The 22,306-nt window shown below is 50.4% G+C and overlaps 3 protein-coding genes across 9 annotated transcripts in view; 1 reads left to right on the top strand and 2 right to left on the bottom strand.

The window, feature by feature from the left end:
• Positions 1-200: 200 nt before the first annotated feature.
• Positions 201-10,629, bottom strand: DUSP13B (dual specificity phosphatase 13B). 6 transcript variants are annotated; one of them, XM_059899328.1, is made up of 6 exons: positions 10,457-10,629; positions 7,928-8,131; positions 6,837-6,931; positions 2,960-3,133; positions 1,328-1,548; positions 201-646 (listed from the first exon to the last, which is right to left on the bottom strand). In XM_059899328.1, exons 1-6 carry the CDS (start codon positions 10,541-10,543, stop codon positions 444-446), a joined length of 984 nt encoding a protein of 327 aa, XP_059755311.1. In that variant the 5' UTR covers positions 10,544-10,629; the 3' UTR covers positions 201-443. The 6 variants fall into 6 exon arrangements, with proteins under 6 accessions (XP_059755311.1, XP_059755312.1, XP_059755313.1 ...); XM_059899329.1 differs by having other exon boundaries at positions 8,045-8,131; XM_059899330.1 differs by lacking the exon at positions 7,928-8,131.
• Positions 10,630-10,680: 51 nt separating this feature from the next.
• On the bottom strand, positions 10,681-13,122 carry DUSP13A (dual specificity phosphatase 13A). Its single transcript, XM_059899334.1, has 3 exons — positions 12,907-13,122; positions 11,915-12,132; positions 10,681-11,552 (listed from the first exon to the last, which is right to left on the bottom strand). Exons 1-3 carry the CDS (start codon positions 13,113-13,115, stop codon positions 11,470-11,472), a joined length of 510 nt encoding a protein of 169 aa, XP_059755317.1. The 5' UTR covers positions 13,116-13,122; the 3' UTR covers positions 10,681-11,469.
• Positions 13,123-14,743: 1,621 nt separating this feature from the next.
• Positions 14,744-22,306, top strand: part of SAMD8 (sterile alpha motif domain containing 8) — a 38,335-nt gene continuing 30,772 nt past the window's right edge. For both annotated transcript variants that reach the window (XM_059899335.1, XM_059899336.1), the window contains exon 1: positions 14,744-14,957. In XM_059899335.1, coding sequence (XP_059755318.1) covers positions 14,784-14,957 — 174 coding nt within the window. In that variant the 5' untranslated portion in view covers positions 14,744-14,783. The remainder of the gene's footprint in view (positions 14,958-22,306) is intronic.

Here is a 22,306-nt window from a genome sequence, read left to right as displayed (position 1 = left end):
GGAGATGCTGTTTGTGCACGGCGAGTTTTGATAGTCGGTGTTTGATGCAGGGTGGGCACGGAAAGGATGGGGATGCATTGAACTTTGGTCTTTACTCAGACAACTGACTCAGACTCCACCTCTAGGCTGCCATCATGGGCTGGCAAGCCTTCTGGAACCTCGTGACCACTGCCCCACAAACCACCAGAAGGTCTCCTGTCTTTATTATGATGAACCTTTTATTATAGAGACAGACTGAACTCTTTTCTGCATAAAGAATCTTTGGATTGGGTCAGGGAGATCCACCTGCTAATGGTCACCACCCAGCTCTCCCTGCCTCTGCCTCAGCTAAGCCCCCACTTGCTGTTTACATCTCAAGGTCACTGGAAGCAAGGTCCCCAGGGCCAGACTGGTTGGGTGGGCCATGCTGGCTGGAGGGTCAGGGTTCCTGGTTGCCCACCAGGTCACAGCCGCCCCGTCTCCCGCCCCAGTCGGTTGTCCAGAACCTGCAGCTGCCGGAGGAAGCCTGAGTTGGGGCAGATATCCCGGTGCGCCTGCACCGTCTGGATGGCCTCCACCAGCGTCATGTTCTCGCAGATCATGAGGAAGGCCAGGACAACCGTGGCAGAGCGGCTCACCCCCATGGCACAGTGTACCAGCACGCGGCCTGCGGGGAGACCCAACCTAGCATCAGCCACCTGTTCTCACACCGCCTGCCCCTTAGGGAATCAGGGATGCTTCTGCCCACCTATCACAGCATCCTGCAATACTGACACTGTCCTCACTGTCATATGGGCCAACTGAGGCCCAGAGAGGACAGGGACTCACTCAAGGTCACAAAGCAAGTTAGTAGCAGGGCTAAGGTTAGCACCTGGGACTCCCTTCTCCTGGTGCAAGGTGCTTCCTCTGGCATCCCTTGCCACTCTAGCACGGTGGGGGGTCAGTACTCCTGGAGTCCCCTGGGTTTGCATCAGATTACAGGGGGTGTCCACCTCCCTCCCTTTCCTCTCAGTTCTGCCCTCTCCCCAGCCCCTGCAGCTCTACACTGAGGCCTCATCTTAGAGAAAACTGCTCAAGAGCCTTTGCTAGGTCCTGTACCTTCTGCCCAACACCTGGCCTCTTACCGAGTGATATGGTTACCCTGACGACCACACTGGGCCTTAGTTATATCTATGATTGTTGGTTTCCAGGGTGTCCCTGAAGGGGATGCTCACTAAATGGTAGTAGTGAGCCCCATGAGGTGGGAGGGTTGCTGAAGGACCCCACCATCCATGCTACTGGAAAAGTAGATAGCCCCAGATCCTGCCTGCACCCCACCTCCACCCCAGTGCCTTCCCCAGCAGCTGACCTTGGGGAATGCTGAGGGCACTTCGGATGTATCGAGCAACGGGCAGAAAGTAGACACTGAGGTCGAAGAAGGGGTTGTCATCAGCCTCGATGCCATAGTACTCCAAGGGCATGCCATGGTAGAACTTGGCACCTGTGTCCACCTGAAACTTGCCTGCGGCGACATTCACGATGTGGGTGATGCCCAGCTGGGTCAGCTTGTTCTTGTCCCGGGCTGCGTACCTGGAGGGGGGGCACGGGGGGGGTTGGGAGGTGGGGTAGAGCTCACTGGGTCAGCTCTGGCTAGGCTGGAACTTGCCCCCTTGCCTCCTCTGCCATCCTCCTCCAAGGGTAGACTGGAACCAGTGAACTGGCTCGGGTGAAGGGGCTTCTCTAGTAGGAGTTCAAGACTCCCTTTCACTCAGCCCAACTTTTCTGGAAGGCAGGTCGGCCACATGGCATCAGAAGCCTCAAAAATGTACACTTACTTTGCCCCAGCAGGTCTTCTAGGAACTTAAAGAATCCCAAATGTGCTCACAGACAAATGTAAACTGGATATAATGTTTAAGATAGAGAAAAAGTGGGGAAAAAAATCACTAAATAGCCTATAAGAGAAGATTGACTATGGTATAGCTAAATGAAATACTACACAACCACTAAAATGTGGTAGATAGATGCTGGTGAACCAAGAAAGGTGTTGGTGCTATACTGAGAAAAATGGAGGATGGCAAAACAGAACATTGTTTAAAAGTGTTTTAAAAGTATGTTGTGCAATTCCATTTAAAAAGTTTTCTATATGAAGCAGATTACAAGATGGGATTATAAAGCGATACCATTTTTGTATGCATTTTTAAAAAGTCAACAAGGATTTTATTACTGATTATCTGTGTGTGTAGGGGGGATACATATTTGCCATACTGTTAATAGGATATTGATCTATATTTTCTAAATATTAAGGAAAACATAAAATCCTCATATATTCATCCATATGTTCTAAATTTTAAGAAAACTTTTGGGGAAAATGACTCACGTTCCACTCTATATATACATCCTAGAGAGAGAAACGTGTGTGTGTTCCCAGGGCACATGTACTAGCTTCTAGAATCACTGTTTATAATAGCCCCAAAGTGGAAACAACTCAAACAGAATAAATAAACTATGGTGTATTCATACAAACGAATAATATATAGCAACCAAAAATGAATGAACTATAGCTACACGTAATGTCGGCGAATCTCCCAGTTTTGAGCAAATGACGCCAGGCACAAAAAACACAATATGATTCTATTCCTACCACTTTAAAACATAGGCAAAACTAACACAAATGGCGAAACTAAAAAGAAAAGCAAGGAAATTATTGTTTCAGTACTCAGTGATTATCTACAGGGAAAAGGGTTATGATGAGAAGGGTTCTGCGGGGGCTTCTGGGACACAACTAATGTCCTATTTCTTGACCTGGGGGGTGAAACTGTTCGTTTATGCTCTGTGCACTTTTCTTAGGTGTGTTCTATTTCCACAAAGTAATAATAATGTAAAAGGAAATAAACATGTGGAAAGAGATGGTTGGAGGCAAAGAGGGTGCCAACTCTGCCCCTCGGCTCTGGAAGAGGCTCCCCTTCTGTTCCCCCCAACACCCACTGTGGATCGTACTTACGCATCTCCCAGGAAGAGGTTGGGCCAGACTTCGTTGATGTGGCTCAGCACGGCAGCCCGACGGACCCACAGCAAGCGCTGCAGCGAGGCCAGCGTGGGTGGCTGGTAGGGGGGTACCTGGACTGCCCCGTGGATCTTGGGCCTCCGGAGGTCCTGTTTCTGCAGCGAGTCCATCCTGGAACAGAGCGGAAACTGTGGTGGCAAGGGGCAGGCTCCTCGCAGGTGGGTCCAGCTGACAGGGAGGCCCAGGCATGGTGCAGTGCCCAGGTGCCACTGGGATGCTTCAGAAGGGCCTCAGTTATTTCACATGAGGTTATTAACCAGCTCAGCTGGGGCTGAGGCCTTTCCCCAGGGAACAAGGGAATCAACCCCTCGTCACCGCTGTGGAGCTGGGAAGCCCTCTCTCCTGCCCTCTCCAGAGGCCCCTGATGTTGGAAGCTTTTTTCAAGGGGCTCTTGGAGTTCCCTGTTTGTTAACAACTAGTCAGTGCAGACCCCACCCCTTAAGTCTCTCATTACTTGGGACTTGGTAGGGGTGGGATGGCTGTGGCCCTCAGAGGGCACCTAGGAAGACCCCCGCCAACTGGGCAGCTCATCTCAAGCCCCCTTCTCCACTACTTCCAGGGCTGGTCCTCAGACTCCCATCCCTTCCCATCTTCAGGTGCTTGAAGGTCAGAGCCCATCTCTGGAGTGAGGGGCCTGGGCTATGAACTGACGTTTGTCAGCACTTCCGTACTGAATGAGCTAATGCCTCTTAGGGGCCCGGTGCCTCACGCATGGTAGGTCCCTATCATACATAGGAGGAAGCTGAAGCAGGAACATGAAGGTCACAGAGAATCATTTTTAAGTAATGCTCAAAGTCTTAATGGCTGTTAAGGAGCAAGGCCTGGGTTTCAGTCCAGTTCCGTGCTCCTTCAATTCCATCCCCAAGCCTTCGAGTTACCACCTTCAGGGACTCCAGAGAGTGGTCGCTAACTCATCTGTCTCTACAGGGGAGCCTAGTGTAGCTGTTCCATATCTGCCTGTAGGCCCTGGGACTTCCCTCCTTACCCCCATGACTCAGGCCAGCGCTGCAGGTTGGGCCTCACCCAGGTGGGGTGGCTTGTGTCAGGAGTCAGCTGGATGAGGGGGTCTGAGACCCTGCAGAGCTGGGATGTCAGTGGCACCAGAACCTGGGTCTGGTGCTGGGCTTGGAAGGAGTGCCTCTGTTGGCTAACTGTCCCTGGTCCCCTCAACCAGTAACTAGGGAAGGTACAAACTGGGAAGAACTTCTTTGCTCTTTGGTAGGCGGTGCCAGGACCAGGAAGAGAAATGGGAACACAGAAGGCCACCGGTTTGGCCAAGCTCACCCAGCGAGCAGTGGGAGGGCAGGGCGGAAGTGAAGACCCGGCTTTCCCTTTCATCCCCCACTGTGACCTCTCTGGGCAGGCTGAGCTGCCTGCCACCTACCTAGGGCATGGTCTGGGGCTGGGAGTCGGGGTGTGGGTGCAGGGACAGGACTCAGCACGTGAGCGGAACGGGGCCGGGGCAGGTTCCGCCCGGAACACAAATGCTATGAAGCAGCTAGAATTCCAGGTCCTCCTCTTGGAGCCCGTGGGGGTGGGGCCTGAGAGCTGACCTAGGCCACTGCTGACTGAAGTGCAGACCTTCCAAACGCCCGGACCCCTCTCTGCTTGGTGTCTCTTTGCGATTAAAGGCTCTTGGCCCTGGGCCTCCCCATGGAGATGGGAGGCTACGTGAACTGGTGGGAAGAGAACTTCAGAGGGAGGGTGGAGAGCCTGGCCACAGCTAATTCCGAGGTCAAGAGCAAGTCTTTGCTCCTGTCTGGGCCGCGGTTTCTCTCTCTCAACTTAAAGATACTGGCCTTGCCTGCCTTGAAGGAATCTCTGGAGGGTCTGACCTGAGAATGAGAGAGGAGTGGCTGGGTTTGCAAAAACTACAGGGTACAGCGCAGTGTATCGTGTTGGGGTGGGGAGAGTCCCACAGCCACACTGGTCTGGAGCTACCAGCTGGGCCTGCGGGAGCCCCAGGTCGGGTGCGAGGGGGCTTTGAGAAGCCTGGCAGGCGCCGCTGCAGGCCTCTGAGATTGGTGTGGGGTAAGGCTGCCACCCAGTGGCCAATAGGTGCCTTGCAGCCCAGCGGTGCCTGGGCGCGGATCGCCAGGCTCCAGCTGAGACAGAACTTGTCCCCGCTCCTCCTGGAGGCTCCTGAGAGGAGAAGGAGCCAGTAGAGGGGTCAGGGATGCGGGCTGACCCCTTTACTGGCTCAGCCTCTTCTACTGGCTCACACCCCAGCCTCTTCGGGGCCTAGGCCCAGGTCTGGAGAAGGGGGCTTTTTCCTCGGACTTAGGGGTACCCCTTGCTAGGCCTCACGTTGGACCTCACACCTGACGCTCATGGATGTGCCCCCTACCTGTCTGCTCTATCCCACAAGGGTCCAGCCCACCTTTTCAGCCAAGGTCAGGCCTAGCCCCCACCCAGCGACTCATCCTTCAAGCTCCGGGCACACCCAAAGAAGGGGAGTTGGTGGCTGCCGCAGCCCCCTGGTTTCTGCCATCCCCAGACCTAGATGCCGCCTGACACCTCCTCCCGCATCTCCTCAGCCACCGCGGGGTGAAGCCTGGGCCCAGCATCCAGCAGGGTCAGGGCCGGCCTGCCTCTTCTCCCCGCTCCCTCTCTGGTACTCCTCCTGCGACCTTCCTGTGTCTCCTCCCTAAGCTGAGCAGCTGCCTCTGTGGGCAATGGTTTCCCTGAGTCGCTGCTGTTTACAAGTTCAGACACCTGTGTTCTGCCTTTGTCGGTGCCTCTCCTCCCCTCTGTGTTGCTCTCCCCCGTTGCCTCTGTCTCCCCGCCTCTCACAGGAGCTCGTGCTCCTCCACAGCCTTCCAACACACCACCCAGCACGCCGGTAGCCTCAGGCCAAGGCCCAGGCCTCCGCAGGGCAGGGGGCCTCTGTCTGCCATCCACCTCCTCCCTGAAGCTCCAGACGTGCTCCCCCTGGTCTTCCCGCCTGTTCACTCTCCCTGCTTTCTCCTCCTCCTCCCCCCAAGGTAGACCACAGGGACTGTGGCCACAGGACAGCTGGGGCTGGACATCTCAGGGCAGGACAAGTGAGGAGTCTGGTGAAGGAAGCCTCGGGGAGGGTGGCCGGCGGGTGGCCTGTGGTGAGCTGCCTGGGGCTCTGCACTCTGTGTGCAGGCCTTGGAGGAGGGCAGACCTGAGCCGAGTTCTCAAGCCTGGAGCTTGTTTCTGTGTAGTCTTCTCTGAGCTAGTTTTCTCAGTGGAGCTGCTGTGAGAATTCCATGAGATAAGAAATGTTCAAGGCACCTCCCACGGGGTCTTCCTCCTGGTAGATGCCCCATAAATGGTGCATCTTACTCTTATTATCATCACCATTATTACTCTTTCCCTTTCAAGCCTCAGCCATATCCCATGGGCCAATGAGGCTTGGTCTCTATCTGTTTGTATTTCTTGATGTGTCTTTCTCTGTCCGGCAATAATTATTATATTCACCACTAACTAAGAACGTACTATGTATCAGAGCTAAATGCTTACATTTTTTTTCACTGAATCCGCACAGTACCCTTATGAGGCAGATAATATTATCATCCCCGTTTTACAGATGAGGAAACTGAGGCTCAGAAAGATTAAACAGTATGCCGTAGGTCACACAGCCAATAAGCGTGGGAGCCAGGATTCAAGCCCAGGTCATTCTCACTACTCTGCTTTGTCTGTGCCTCTATCTCTGACCCAGTCCCTCCCCAAATCTAACCCACCCCCCCACCACACACACACACACACACACACACAGGCACAGGTGTCCTGGCCCTCATTACCCAGCATGCTCTGCAGCCCCCCTGAAATAGGGGCACTCACCCACCTGTGGGGGTATCTGGCCCAGGCTGAGGTCTTCTCTGACGGGCACTTTTTGCTCCCGGCTTCCAGCCGCCTGTCTCTGCACGCTTGATGCTGTTTCTATTTTTTGATTGGAGTTTAATTATAAAGCATGATGTGCTGCTCCTCTCCTCTGGCCTCCCCCTGCCACTCCCAACTCACCCACTGGTCCCCTGGCATGGTCAGTGCCAAGCCCAGCCAGGCACCTGGCCCTGCTGGGAGTAGAGACAGTCTGGCAGGGGTCTGCCTGTGGTATGTGTGGATGTGGATGTTGCTTGTGAGGCAGGAAGAAGGAAGACTGAATAAGCCGTTTTGAAAGGTCGGTTGGCCTTCAAGGGTGATGTGGAGCGTGGGCAGAAAGTTAAAGCTAGAAGGATCTTCCATGGAGGAGGACAGGGAAGAGAACAGCCAGATCACGCGCACACTGGCAGCACTGCCAACATCAGAACCCAGGTCCAGGGGCCCTTAGTTGGGAGCCGAGGATTACAGGACTGGCCCAGGATAAAAAGATCCAGAAGACTCAGGCTGAGGGAAGTGTGGGCAGACAGCGATATAAGTGGAGTTTAGAGCAGGTCTTTGGAGCAGGCCTGGCCTGCAGTCAGAAGCTGTGTGTCCGCAAACCACTCTGCCCTCTGCCAAGCTCCTCCCTCCCCCAGAAGACATTCCTGCACAGGCCTCACTGCTCCTTGAGGCCAGTGAGATGGTCTTTAAAGTCCCTTCCAAGGCTAACGGCTCAGTGAGGGACCTTGGATTTGGGCCTATTAAGAACACTCCCTGCTCTCCAGAGACCCTCTTCATATACCCATACTTTAATACCCTTCCCCACTCATACTCCCAGATGACTGACACACACACAGACATATGCAGACCCGTAGCCACGCCTCCACTGGGTCTCTGAAGCCCGAGCTCCAGGGAGCTAGGGCTCAGCCCCTACTGGGGCTCCCTGAGCCCTGGGGAGAGCTGGTGGAGGCGGCTGTGGCCAGGGGCTATCATAAACACTTAGAATCCTCCTCTCCCGTGTCCCCCCACTCCTGAGGGAACTTGGGGTTCCTGGCTGAGAGGGCAGCCCCTTCCCACCTGTGAGAACTGGAGACAGTGGCTGAGAGGGGTTGCAGGTAGCAGGAGGAAGCACATGGAGTTGCAGGCTCTAGGGCGGACCCCACACTGGTCTCTTACCATCTTCTGGGTACCCACCTGGGCCAGAGCCTCCAGCAGCACCAGCAGGGCCAGCGCCAGGGTGGCAAAGTGGCAGAGCCCTGTGGCAGGGAGTAAGGACCAGTTCTGGGGGAGAGATGAGCTCCATGTTACAGGCAGGTAAACCACGGTTCAGACTGGCCGGGACTTATCAGGGCAGGGACAAGAGCTGCCAGCTAACCCTACTTCTGCCTTGAGCCTCTGTGTAAGGTCAAGTGGGTACGGGTGCCGGGAGAGATGAGGAGGCAAGTTTGGGGCCCAGGGCTCATGGAGAGAGATGACCTCCCCAAAGCCCCCTCATCTCTCAAGAGTCCCCAGCCCCAGGGCTGCTGTGTACACACACAGGTTGCTCACTGCACAACTCCTGGGGCTCCAGCTGTTGGATGCACTCCCGGTAATTGTGCAAAGCTGTAGTCCAGATGACTCTCCCAAAGCTAGCTGCCTGAAGGGAGAGATGCTGAGGTCTGAGGTCAGAGTATTTAAGGGCCCCAGGCCGAGGAAGTGGGATGATTGGGCATGATCAGAGATTTGCTCTTCTCCCAGGTTCCCAAACCTTGTTTAGAGGAAAGAGAGCAGGATGGGAACATGCCATTCCTGTCCGCCTCTTGGCTCCCACACCTGCAGAACTCCCCACCACAGTTTCCCGCCCAGCTTCACCCCAGGCCTAATCCCAACGCCAGCTACAACCCTCATTTTCTTCCTTCACACTCACCCCCAGACTCTAAACCTCGCCCTCCGCCCTGCCCTAATCCCCAACCCCAAGATGCTCATCCTCCTGACAGCATGTGGGAAGGGGTCGATAGGGCTCAAATGCTGCCCTTGGTTGGGCTGGCTGTGCATTCGGAGGCAAAAACACCTCTTATGGGTGGGGGCAGGGGGAGATTCAGTCCATGCCCCAGGGGAGCTCTTGGCAGGAGGAGAAGCTGCTGCTCTTCTAACTCCCAGGAGAGCCCAGGCTAATGCCCCACTCCCACCTGGCAGCCCTTCTGAGCCAGTGGGCGGTGGGGCACAGCCAAAGTCAGGGTTGAGCAGAGATGAAGGAAGGAGCAGTATGGGTAGCAGGAGCTGGAGGCTGGATGGGGGGGCGTGGAGAGCAGCTCTGGAGGCTTAACGTTCCATCAGATGGCCCTCGGTGGGGATGTGAGTGTGAGGAAGATGGGCTGTTGGGGACAGTCCCAGCCTGGCCATGATGGGAGAGGAAGGGCAGTGGGAATTCTGCAGCTCCTTCACAATCTGGTACCCTCACAGCCACTGACCCCAGGAAGAGGCACCCCTGCCTCTCCGTTGAGCTGGAGGAAAACACAGAGCTGACACCAAAGAAATTGCAGCAGCACCTCGGCAACCATTTGTGGGCTGGGAGCCTGAGAAGCATTGTTGCTGCTAGGGGAGCCCAACTCCTTCTCCTGGGCAGCTGGGGACGCTGGGGCCTCCGGCGGAAGGGAGGTGGCTTGGGAAGAGGAGGTACTGGGGATCTGTTCCCCTGAGGCAGCTTAAAGACCGGGCGCTATTGCTCCAAACGCACTGAAGGTGGAACAAGAGGAAGGCAGAAGGTAAATGGACAGACTTCAGAAAAACCTTTATGTCCTAAAGGGGTCCCCAGGACCAGAGAGGGAGGGAGGTTAGGGAGAGTCCTTCTGTAGATCTCTGAGATCACACTGGGTGGGGTGAAGGTAGAGAGTGGGGTGCTGGGTCCAAGGCAGAGAACTGAACGGCACGGCGACAGGAGAACTTTATGTCAAGCAGGGCTTGTGCGAGGAGGTCATGGCTGGTGGCAGGAGCACCTGTTCTCCTTCCCCGTGGTGGGAATGGATGCGCAGGGCTGACAGAATTCACTAAGCTTGGAGCAATAGCTGCAGGACACTCTTCCCCTGGAGCTGGGTTCCAGGCCTGAGGGGAGGGTGTGCAGAGGCGTGGGAAGGGCCAGACAGCCCTCAGGTGCAGGACTGGCTGTGCTGCTGCCGCGGTGGGGTTCAGGTGAGCCCCACAGGCTTTCAGCCAAGGAGGCAGGACAGATCAGCATTAGGACCAGGTTGGAAGGCCTCACCTCTTCCGTTTTACGCTTTCCACCCTTTTCCTTCCTAGCCTTTCCATCTTCTCTGGGTCTGAAGAATCTGGGTGGGCTGGAGGAGAGGGTCCTATGAGAGGGGTGCCTCAGCCAGGCCCAGGTGAGACCTTGGATTGGTGAGGGGAGCCCAGCAGCTTGGGGAACGGGCCAGGCCGCCTTCAACCCTCTCTTCCAGCCACACACAGCCTTGTTATCCAACCTCTGAACTGGTCCCATCCATGTCCCCTGCCAGCCCTCACCCAACCCCTTACTTCCAATCGTACCCTTGCCCTCTGCCCAGCCGTCACCTGACCTCTCACTGCTAACTGCACCCAGCCTCGGCCCCTCACGCCCTGCCCGACCCTCACCTGGCCCCTCAGCGCCGGCCTGCACCCCGCAGCTGCTGGTCCAGCCGGCAGAGCTGGTGGAGGAAGCCTCGGTTGGGGAAGACCCATCGGCGCTGCCTCACGGTGATCACTGCCTGGCGCAGGGACAGCTGCTGGCGCAGCATGAGGTAGGCCAGGACCAGCGTGGCAGAGCGGCTCACCCCTACCACGCAGTGCACCAGGACCTTGGCTGAGGAAGACATCCTGCTGAAAGACCCTTTCCCACCCACCGGCCCACCCAGGGGCTGAGGTGGGGACCCACGTTCCCCTGGGTATATTCTGTGACCCTGAGTAAATCATTCAGCGTGTATGGGTCTCCATTTCCTGCTCTGTCAAATGGGCATCTCAACACCTATTATGCCTACCCTTGGGATGGGGTCCACACTCCCCAACGTGGCTCACAGGACCCTCTGTGAGCTGGCCCCTGCTGACCCTGCAGCCTCACCTCAGGCTGTCCCCCCCTGACCCTCAGCTCTAGGAACACTGGGTAACTTTCAGTTCCTTGAAGCTGTCCTGGTCCCTGGCCTCCAGCCTTACCACATGCTACTTCAACTACCTGTAAAAGTTTTCCCCCTCTCTTGGTCTGACTAACATCTGCTACTCATTTGTCGGGTTTTGGCTGAGACGTGGCTTCCTGCCACTCATGGTATCACGTGAATCACAGAGCAGCCCATCCTTTTTGCATGTGGCCCGGTGAATACTGTTGTAGAGGGAAGCGCCCCCCACCTCCCTTTGCTCTTCACATTTGCCCACGCATCTGAGTAGCGCTCGTAATACTTTGCAATTTGACTGTCTTTCCACCAGGGGCCCTGCCTTGCCTAAGTGTGGATTCCCAGTATCTAGCTCCGTGGCTGGCACAGAGAAGATAATAGTCGGTGAATGAATGGCGAAGGAAAATGAATGTCAGAGTGCTTTGGATTGAACAGTGCTATGAGCCATAGTCTTGTCTTTGCCACGACACAGAGGAGAAACTGAAGTCCAGAGGAGACACTGGCTCACCCGGGGTCAGGTGGCAAGGGGCATGGCTCTCCCCCAGGATGAACACGAAGCAGCTTCCCCAGGCTCCTTTGTTGTACTCCTGGTATTAGAAGATTTTTTCCATGCGAAAGTACTTTGGGGCAGAAGCCAGACATCTAGGTACTAGATGGCAATGTCCCAAGGCTGAGTGATGCAGAAAGAACTGTTTTGTTGTTTGGGAGACCTGGCTTCTAGCCCCAGGGCTGCTCCTAACTCGTGGCATGACCTTGTATTCCAGGCCTCAGTTTACCTATCTGTGAAGCAATGCTGTTGGATAAAGTGCTGGAACACTGAACAGAGAGTTTTAAAAACCTGATGGCCCTTTAAAAACTAGGGGTGTGAGGACACTAATGTTTAAGGGGAAACTGGACATCCCCCCATGACCGAGCAGGATGGGATATGGGTTCAGACCCCAAGTCTTACCCCCAGGTGTGCTGAGGGCACGGTGGATGAAGTCAGCTGCAGAGGAGAAGTAGGCACTGATGTCGAACTCAGGGAGGTCGTGGGCTGGCACCCCCAGGTAGCTCACAGTGCTGCCGTAGAAGTCAGGGCTGCCCTGACAGTAGAGGCCCCCATGGGCAGCATTCAGCACGTGGGTGATGCCCAGCTTCCATAGCTCAAAGCGGTTATTTGCTGTGGCCCTGGGGAGGGGAGGAAGGGGAGCAATGAGGTCCAGGAAGGCTTTGTCTGGACCCCCGCTTCAGAGCGATGAATCCATTAGGGTCCAAAAGGAGCCAGAAGGAACCCATGGGGCCTGCAGCTCACAGCCCCACCATAGGAGCTTTCTGGTAGGGGAGCTGGTGGTAAAGGGATTTAGCTTTAGCCTCTCTTTGCTTCCTGAGGCAATCCACCCCTGCCTTGGCCAGGACAGGAAGGAAAAGGATTGCTTCAGCCCTGGGACCCAGCTGCACCTCCCTTCTTGCCCCATGCCCTTCCATGCACATCTGGTCTCTCCTGGCCACTACCTCATACCTGCTTCTAATCTGCAAATATTTAAAGGTGACACCTCCCCTGATTCACCTTCAGTCAGCCTTCCTCACCCACTGTGTCCAGAGGAGGGAGGCTGGAACCGGAAAGGCGAGCTCTCTGTCCCCGTCATCTCATACCCCAAATCACCACTCCCCAGTCCTTTGCCCCCCAGACCCTCCAGTTGTTCTGGATGTGCCAGAAGACTCCGGGAACCTCTGGGAGCTCCCTTCTTTCAGGCAGGCAAAGTCTCTGCTCCCCCTGGTGGCTGCACCTGCTCACTGCACTGTCCCCAGTACAGAGGGGTCCTGGAGAAAGTCCCTGGCCTGGGAAGCTCAGAGAAGAACTATTGCCCTTGTACCCACCCCACCCCCATCTCTGGTAAAGATCCCAAGAACTGTCTCTCCTTGTCTCCACCCCCCTTATCCCTTCAGTCAGCTACCACTCACGCATCTCCTATGTAAAGGTTGGGCCAAACTTCGTCCACGCGGCTGGAAGAAAACTTCCCTGCCCTCAGGAGCTCCTCCAGTTCCAGGACACTGGGGCAAGGCGTGGCTTCGGCATCTCCCCTCAGCTGTGGGAGCGAGGCCTCCGCCATGGGCCAGCCCACCTGCCCCTCTGTCTCTGCGGTCACTCCTCTCTGCCTCTCCAGTGTCATTCCTTTCCTAGAGATTGGCAGGGACAGGTGAGACAGCAGCAAGTGACTCAGCAAGTCACAGGGGCCTCTAGAGAGAACAGGACATTTTCCTCTCCAAGCCACCCCCTAACCCCAAATTCCATGACAACATGGAATCAGACATACCTCTGCAAGTCACCTCTCAGCCTCAGTTTCTCCCCCTCTAAAGTAAGGAGAATTGTGAGGATTAAATGAAACAAAGGATATTCTGCGTCTAAACATAATAGATGTTTAATAGATTTAGACTCCTGTATGAGGCTATTTGGTTCTGAGGACTGAGTTGAAGTAGAGATCCAGGTGCAGAGGAGGTGGTTGCCTCCAAGGATTCGTGATAGGAAAAGTTCTTCAGGTCTGGGTCACAAACTAAGTGGGAACTGTATGGCTATTGGATGAGCTTCTGGATTATGGGGCTCAGGGGAGGTTTCCTGAGTTATAGAGTCGGAGAAAAGTGGCGAGGAGGCATGGAGGACCTCATCTAAAGGGTGCTCACAGGGTTTATGGGGGAAGGTTTGAACAGTGGTTCTGTAATGAAAATGGCTGATTTCTCAAAAGAGAAGGCTAAAATGGGCCGCATATGTCAAAGGGGGGAGAAGGGAGATGAAAGTTCCCCTAGACTTTCTGAAGAACCAAAGGGCTGTCATCAGAAATATTTGGGGGGGGATGGGAGAGTCCTCTGCCTATAAGGGCTTTTGTCTCCACAACAGAAACAGAGAAAGGTCTGTATCCGTCCTTCTGCGAGAGCTAGTTATGGGATGAAGAAGTGAGATGTCTTGCCGGCTCTCAGATGACTTCATGAAGGCTTGATCCAGGGCATGAGCTGCAGTGGGGAGGCTCCCAGCTGCCCCTGGCTTTGAGTCTGGCTTGAGGGTAAAGGCCACACCAGGGCATTCAATGGTAGCAGTTTGCACTCATGTCCACCCCAGAACCTATCCCCACCCCCATCAGAGCCACTGAAGTCTGCCTTGCACCGCCTGGGAAACCAAGGCCAGGAAGGGGCTGGAGCCCAGGTCGCAGGTGGTTTTGGACTTGGTTTACGCCAATGCTAGGCCTGGGCTGGGGGCTTCCCTCAGGGTGGGGTAGTATAGTAAAGTGAGAAGAGCATAGGTTCTGAAGTCAGGCAGATTTGAGGAGGAATACTGGCTTTGGCACATATTAACTGCCCAACCTCAGGCAAGTTTCTTGCCCCTTCTGTGTTGTAATACTCTGTAGAGGTGGCACAAGGATTAAGTGAGATATTTATATGGCATTTGGCATAGGGACTCTCAGAGAATAAAGGGGCAATAAATGGTAACAATGATTGGAGGTTGGCTATTGGAGAGGAGCTGGCTCCCTCCAAAAGAATTAGGATAACCTCCTCTGGCCCCCAAACACTATTTGTTACTCCCATAGGCCCCGCCCCATCTCTACTAGCCCCTCAACTTCTCACACTTCGGCTTTGGGCCTGACGCATGCGCTCTCGGGTTTCCTTGCTGCGGTTTCTAGTCTCCGTTCTCCCCTCGCGCCCATCTTGAGCCCCGCGACCCTTCCGGTTTTGGCCCCGCCCCCGCCCTAGGGCTCCGCCTCCCGCCGATAGGGCCCCGCCTCCCGAAGCAGTTCCGGTTCGGATTCGAGCGGCTGCCGGCGCAGGTGAGATCGAGGCCGGCCGTGGCAATGCCTGCACGCAGCCGCCACCGCCCCAGGGTCCACTTCGGCTCTCCTACCGGGGTTCCGCCCCCGCCGCTTGAGGCGTCTCACTCCGGCGAGGCTCGGAGGGCGCCGGGGTCCGACAGCTGCTCAGACGCCGACTCGGAGGCGGGTCTGGGGAGCCCGACTCGGACCGCGGAGGTGAGCAGGAGCTGAGGCGGGGAAGAGGGGGTTTGGGAGGCGCCTGCAGCCACGGGTGAGTGGAGAGTCGGGGATGGAGCCGGGGGCTGCCACGGACAGGGATCCGGAGGGGCCCCGGGAGACCGTTGAGGGAGCGTGGAGAGTCCCCTTTAGCATGGAATCTGAGGGAAATGGAGGTTGTTGAGCCGAGGGCCTGAGGGGCGTGACGATGGCCCGAGACAGAGGGGTAAGTAGAGGTCGAGGGGAGAGCGAGAGGGAGTGGGAGGCTGAGGGAGATGTGGCCTTGAAGAGGCAGGGGCTTGAAGGTTTGGAAAGCCGGGTAGTGAGGCAAAAAGACCGAAGGGGTACCGCGGGAATATGGGACTGGAGGAAGAGATGCTCTGAGATTTGGCACTGGGGACGCGGAGTCAGAGGAGCCGGACCAGGGTCGATGTTACCACCTGGCCGGAGAGAGGGAACCGGGGTGGGACTGACGAGATCGCTGACAAGAGTGGGTGGTGGTAATTAGGGGAAGGATTTAGACTTGAAGAGGAAAGGGCTATCGGGTGGCAAGTCGTCTGGCTTTAAAGGCCAGAAAAAGAGAAATGGGGTCAAGAAAGAAAAGGAGCCCTTGGAGGCTCTAATTTAGGGCTTTGGCATTTTCACAGGTGTCTTTCAAAGCATGAAAGATCACTAGGGTAATATACTTGGGTTATGGGGCTTTCTCATTTGTGGACAGTGAATACTTTTAAGAATCTGGGGTGGGAGGGTTGATGTTAAACACTGATTTGCCCAAAGGACTAGGGGAAGTAGTGAAAAGGAAGTGATGTTTGGAAAAGATAGTGAAAGGAGTGATTCTGTAAATAAAGATAATCATTTGGCTTTCTTCTAACAGTAATAGTGTGTTTCTTTTTTTTTTTCTTTGTATTTTTCTTAAATTTAAGTTTATCTTAAGTACCAGACAAGTTTAGACAATCTTTTTAAAAAAAAAAAAGATTTAATACATTACTTTTAAATTAAAAAAACTAAACTGGAAACAAGAATTTGGACACTTAGATTTTACAGATACTCAGTATCGACTGATTTCACTTTGGTAGCTTGAGTTGACACATATTGGCCACAGGGTAAAGATGTGGTCAATACAAGTGTCTGCGTTAAAAAAGTACATAAAACTGTATGTGAAATCACCACAGTCCAGGAGGCTACCAGATGTTCCTCTCACCTGTAACTCCAGAATTGGAGTTGTGTCTTGGAAATTGGAAGGAGGGTACCTTGACAGATTTGCAGGACCAATGCTTTGCAGATATTGTATGAATAATACTTTTAGTAGAGTTATCTAGAAGAATAAGAATAGAGGATGCTTGTAGTTGTCAGTTAACAGAACTGGGATAGGTGGGTACACAGATGCCTTTTATAGAAGATATCGTACCAAAACCATAATTATGCCAGAAAAATAATGATCGCAGTATTTATACTCTCTTTAGTTGAAATAGGTTACTTTTCTTTTGTAATTGTTATATTATAACATGTCTTTGTGAAGTGTTGACTTTAGCCACGTCTCATATGTTGTTTTACTTTTACAACCTTTTATCCTGTTATAGGTTTGCAAAGTTGTTGGCATTTCAGAACAAACTTTTAATCAAGTATTTCTAGTCTAAATGGGTATCCAACGGTTTAATCTTCATGAGATGATAATTTACTGATTGCAGCAAGCTGTTAAATTAGTTTATGTGTATTGACTATATGTCATATCTTCAAATGCTCAGTAGACTAATAATTATTTCTTCAAGGGAGAGATGAATTCTTAACTTTGCTTTTAGCTGTTGTTAAAAGATTAACTCCTTTTTCTTTAAATTAATATAAACAGTCTTTAGTTGAAGAAGTATATATAGTATTACTATTGTTTATTTATGTTTGTTTACCCTCACTAGACTGAGATTCTCTAGAGACCTTGTCTTCATACTTAGCTCTAAATAAAAGTCTTGGCATGTAAAAATTTGCTGAACTGAACCGAAATATAAGAACTCTCTATTAAGGTTACATCTTAATGTTACTGCAAAATTAAACTGTTACATGAATTTGTACAGTTAATACATTAGCGTCCCTAATAGTTAGTCTGTCTTTGTTTTGCCTTGACAGTTTTCACAGCCACTTAGTTGTAAATAAAATCAGTTTTATGGTAGAGCAGTTTCTCTAAGGCAAGAAAATCTATATTACTCCAGAAGAAGCCATTATGACTGCTGTGGCAGAACATGCAGATATATTTAGATAATCACTTTTGATTTCAGTAGCATCATCGCCATTCTGCAAAGACTCTGTACTTTGCACAACTACTTGTAAACATTTTTATTTTGTTAATCACTAAGATCTTCAGTGCTTTTTCAAAACTTTACCATAGCTGACTTAGAGGCATTTTCATGACTTTTCTGAGAAATGAAATTTGAACATTGTTTTTGGGAAGATGTTGAATCACAGATGTTCTAATGAATATCATCATTATTATTTTGTCTTATAAGAATGACCATATTAACTAGTTATTCTTTCAAAATTCTTACCTCCAGCCCTGATGTAATATTATGGTGTTGATAGTAGCATGTACCTAGCACAGCCATTAATCATAACAGTGGTTCTTACTTTAGGTCTTAACGATTCTCTTGGCTTTGAGAAATCAGGAGGTTAACTAAAAATTAGAGGAGCACGGGCCAGGCACCCTTTGAGAACAATTCAGTGTTTACGTGCTGCCTTTGTCACTGGTAATTTGCCATTTGAGTATGTGGGTATGGATTTGTGACAGACCTGTACCCCCTCCTCCCATACACATAGTACCATCATCAGTGGATCTTAACCTAGCTGAGCCTAGACTTCAGGCTTCCATATTTGAAATGTTTTGTTACTTCACTAAATGCTGGGCCCGACTAGTAATAAAATCACCTCACTGCAGAATGTAACATAATATGAGTCTATCTTGGCTTTTGTTTAGGATGGTAGAAACTAGGAAAACTTGGTCATAATAGTTTCAGCACGGTGTTTCACCGTTAAACAGTGTTTTATGATAGGTACCTTAGAAGAATGTTGTGGAGGCAGAGACCTATGTTTGTATTTGTCTTGAATATTTATTGTGGGCTTAGTGTAGCTTTTGAATTGTGGCTGAGGACAAGAGATTTATTTATTTATTTATTTATTTTATGCTCTGAGATTTGGCACTGGGGGCGAGGAATTTTTATTTATTTATTTTATTTTTGGCTGCATTGGGTCTTCGTTGCTGTGCGCAGGCTTTCTCTAGTTGTGGTGAGCGGGGGCTACTCTTCGTTGCAGTGTGAGGGCTTCTCATCGCAGTGGCTGCACTTGTTGTGGAGCACGGGCTCTAGGTGCACGGGCTTCAGTAGTTGTGGCTCACGGGCTCTAGAGCACAGGCTCAGTAGTTGTGGCACACGGGTTTAGTTGCTCCACGGCATATGGGATCTTCCCGGACCAGGGCTCTAACCCGTGTCCCCTGCATTGGCAGGCAGATTCTAAACCACTGCACCACCAGGGAAGCCCTATATCTATTATCTTGACCCTTTTTTCTGTTCTCTTAAAGTTCTTGACAGGTAAGAAATTCTAGTAGGAGGTGAGAACCATGAATTCTGCTAATTTACTGTCTTCCTGTAAGTTAAACTGTGTCACTGAGTTATTGGAAATGCCTGCAAATTGGCTTTAGTGTGGAACTTTGAGACTAAATTAAATCTATGTCAGTTTCATCAATACAACATTGGTATGAAAGTCAGAGATTACCAGACCATACATTAAATTTTGGGGCCAAATCCAGTATATTTGTACAATATTGTAATGGAGTTTGGAGTCTTGAGCAAGTTTCTCATTTTCTATTATGTTGATTTGATTTGGGGGTGTAGCATATTTAAAAATGAAGATTTTTACCAGTCAATCTGTCAGACCACTACTAGCCTGCCCAAATATTATTTTAATGATTAGAATAAAAATTTGAATTTTATATACTTGGCTTCTTTACTGGTGTGCTCTGGCATTTTGCCAGGTTAAGGATTTTTCATCAAACTTACCACTAAATTTTGACCACTGTGTAAAAACTTTTACTACAACTGAGGATATAACCTGCACAGTGTTGTCTGTTAGATTCTTATTCATTGAACTGAGACAGTTCTGAATGTGGTAGAGAATTAGGTACAACCAAATAGTGGAAGTCTTAGTTTAAAGGCAAGTTGGAGTCAGAAAAGGTTTGTGTTCTTTGGTATACATGACAACTTTTTTTAATAACGGTATATAAGAGTACATGGTCTGTGCAGCAAAAAAAATGTCCCAAGGCTAAAGTGAAGCCAATAGAATGATAATGTAACTGAAGAAACAATTCAATTAATTTCAAATGTGCTACCCCAAATTCTGCTGCTCAGTGGGACATAGAAAAATGGTAGAAGATCACGGCTAGAGTTTCAAAACTGGTAGGAAGTGGTTCTGGGTCTTTGAAACTGTTTTGTAATTATAGCAGATTCACAGATACTTGGAAACAGTGCTTACTAAGAAAAAGTAAACTACCTTTTGATAACTATAAAGGGAAAATAATAGTTTTTTGTTTGCTCAATGAAAAGATTTTAATTTAGAATTAAAAAATTTTAATGGGATTTTTAAAAAGCTGCATAGGGACTTCCCTGGTAGTGCAGTGGTTAAGAATCCACCTGCCAATGCAGGGGACACGGGTTTGAGCTCTGGTCTGGGAAGATCCCACATGCCACGGAGCAACTAAGCCCGTGTGCCACGACTACTGAGCCTGCGCTCTAGAGCCCATGAGCCACAACTACTGAGCCCGAGCGCCACAACTACTGAATCCTGCGCACCTAGAGCCCATGCTCTGCAACAAGAGAAGCCACCACAATGAGAAACCCACGCTCCACAATGAAGAGTAGCCCCCGCTTGCCACAACTGGAGAAAGCCCGTGAGCACAGCAACCAAGACGCATCGCAGCCAAAAAGAAATAATTAATTAGTTAAAAATAATAAATAACAAGTGTTGGTAAGGATGTGGAAAATTAGAACACTTGTGTGTTGCTCGTGGGAATGTAAAATGATGCGGCTGCTTTGAAAATGGTATGGTGATTCCTGAGAAAATAAAACAGAATTACCAAATGACCCAGCAATTCCACCTCTGGATATATACGCAAAAGAAGTGAAAGCAGGGACTTCCCTGGTGGTCCAGCGGTTAAGACTCTGCGCTCCCAATGCAGGGGGCCCGGGTTTGAGCCCTGGACAGGGAACTAGATCCCGCATGCTGCAACTAAGAGCCCAAATGCCACAACTAAGACCAGGCGCAGCCAGATAAATAAATAAATAAATAATTTTTAAAAAATGACAGCAGGACTTGAAAAGATATTTGTATACACCTATGTTTATAGCAGCATTATTCACAATAACTAAGAGTTAGAAGCAACCCAAGTACCTACTGATGGATGAATGAATAAACAAAATGTGATATATACATAGAATGGAATATTATTTACCCTTAAAAAGGAGGGAGGTTCTTTTTATTTTATTTTATTTTTATTTATTTATTTATTTTTGGCTGTGTTGGGTCTTCGTTTCTGTGCAAGGGCTTTCTCTAGTTGTGGAGAGCGGGGGCCACTCTTCATCGCGGTGCGCGGGCCTCTCACTATCGCGGCCTCTCTTGTTGCGGAGCACAGGCTCCAGACGCGCAGGCTCAGTAATTGTGGCTCACGGGCCTAGTTGCTCCGCGGCATGTGGGATCTTCCCAGACCAGGGCTCGAACCCGTGTCCCCTGCATTGGCAGGCAGATTCTCAACCGCTGTGCCACCAGGGAAGCCCAAGGAGGGAGGTTCTGATATATGCTACAACATGGATGAAGCTTGAAGATATTATGCAAAGGAAAATAAGGCAGACACAAAAGGACAAATATTGTAGGATTCCACTGTTGTATCTAGAATAGTCAAATTCATAGAGACAGAAGGTAGAATGGTGGTTGACAGGAGCACAGGGGAGGAGACAATGGGGAGTTATTGTTTAATGAATATGGAGTTTCCATTTGGAATGATGAAAAAGTTCTAAAAATGGATGGTGGTGATGACTGCACAATGTAAATGTACTTAATTCCACAGAACTGTACACTTAAAAATGGTTAAAATAGTAAATATTCAGTTATGTATAGTTTAACACACACACACACACACACACACACACACACACACACACACACACACAAAGAACATATCATCATATCTGTGATGCAGGCATTAGAAAGCCAGTACTGCCACTCTACAACTGCAGCTGCTTCCTGACACAAAGTCAGTGACTAGAAACTGGAGAATTACTTGTACACTCACATACAACCAACATTTCAATAGTCTTTCTTTTGGATACCCAAAACTTCAGGAAAATGGCCCCTACTTCACTTTCTGCTTTCCTCTCATGTCAGAGCATCTAGTTGGCTGAACCTAATTCACGTTTAGAACCCTAGTTGCAAGGGATCCTGGGGAATAATTTTTACCTTTTTAACCTCTGTAGTACAAAAGACAACTAGAGGGAGATTGGAAAGGATCCTGAGTGCCAATTCATCATATTTGTGAAAGGATCCTGAGTGCCAATTCATCATATTTGTCACAGGCACTGAGTCAATGGTGATTCATAGATGGTAATACTCCTTGTAGTCAAGTCATCATTTCCAGTAGTTGGCCAGATTGTCCTGCAGCTGGTCAGTCACAAAGATAGGATAGGACAAAACAAATAGCTTCAGTGAGGCAGAATAGGGGAAAAGTTTGTTGATAGTTATTGTCTCCTTTTGCAGTTCTGGGCTGATTGTGCTTAGTTTGTTAAACCTAATATACAGTATTTGCAGTTTTAATATGGTAACTGAGTTTTAATAAGTAAATGAGTTATTTACATTATCGTGAAGATAATTTAGTGCATGTCACTCCATTGGTATGCATTAAAGGCTCATTGATTAAAGAACAGTCATGCTACTGTTAAGAAATACCAGATAAGCTGTTTTCATTGTATTAAGTATGGAGATAAGATCATGGGAAATATGCTGAGCTCTTTTGCTGTCAAGCTGCTGACATATTTAATGAGTATGAATTAAATTTGGAGAGAAAAGAAATAAATTTTCTAGTAAATGAACAAGTTGATGTGCTGAAAATTGCATTTTTTAATAGTTTTCAAGGGACTTCCCTGGTGGCGTAGTGGTTAGGACTCCGCGCTCCCAATGCGGGGGGTCTGGGTTCGATCCCTGGTCAGGGAGCTAGATCCCACATGCATGCTATAACTAAGGAGCCCGCCTGCTGCAACTAAGGCCTGGTGCAACCAAATAAATAAATAAAAATAAATAAATAAATATTAAAAAAAATAGTTTTC

The sequence above is a fragment of the Balaenoptera ricei genome, chromosome 16, assembly GCF_028023285.1.
Source record: "Balaenoptera ricei isolate mBalRic1 chromosome 16, mBalRic1.hap2, whole genome shotgun sequence".
Taxonomy (NCBI): domain Eukaryota; kingdom Metazoa; phylum Chordata; class Mammalia; order Artiodactyla; family Balaenopteridae; genus Balaenoptera; species Balaenoptera ricei.
This window is presented reverse-complemented; position numbering and strand designations above follow the sequence as displayed.

Bases quoted from the DNA above. Each gene is read 5' to 3' on its own strand.
- DUSP13B (XM_059899328.1), bottom strand. From the start codon at position 10,543: ATGGGTCTTCCCCAACCGAGGCTTCCTCCACCAGCTCTGCCGGCTGGA. The intron at 1,549-2,959 runs GTAAGTACGATC...CCCCCCCTCCAG, and splicing joins AACCTCTTCCTGGGAGATGC to GTACGCAGCCCGGGACAAGA. The intron at 647-1,327 runs GTCAGCTGCTGG...GTCTCCCCGCAG, and splicing joins TGCCCTCAGCATTCCCCAAG to GCCGCGTGCTGGTACACTGT.
- DUSP13A (XM_059899334.1), bottom strand. From the start codon at position 13,115: ATGACACTGGAGAGGCAGAGAGGAGTGACCGCAGAGACAGAGGGGCAG. The intron at 12,133-12,906 runs GTGAGTGGTAGC...TCCCCTCCCCAG, and splicing joins AACCTTTACATAGGAGATGC to GGCCACAGCAAATAACCGCT. The intron at 11,553-11,914 runs GTAAGACTTGGG...TTCTAATACCAG, and splicing joins TGCCCTCAGCACACCTGGGG to GAGTACAACAAAGGAGCCTG.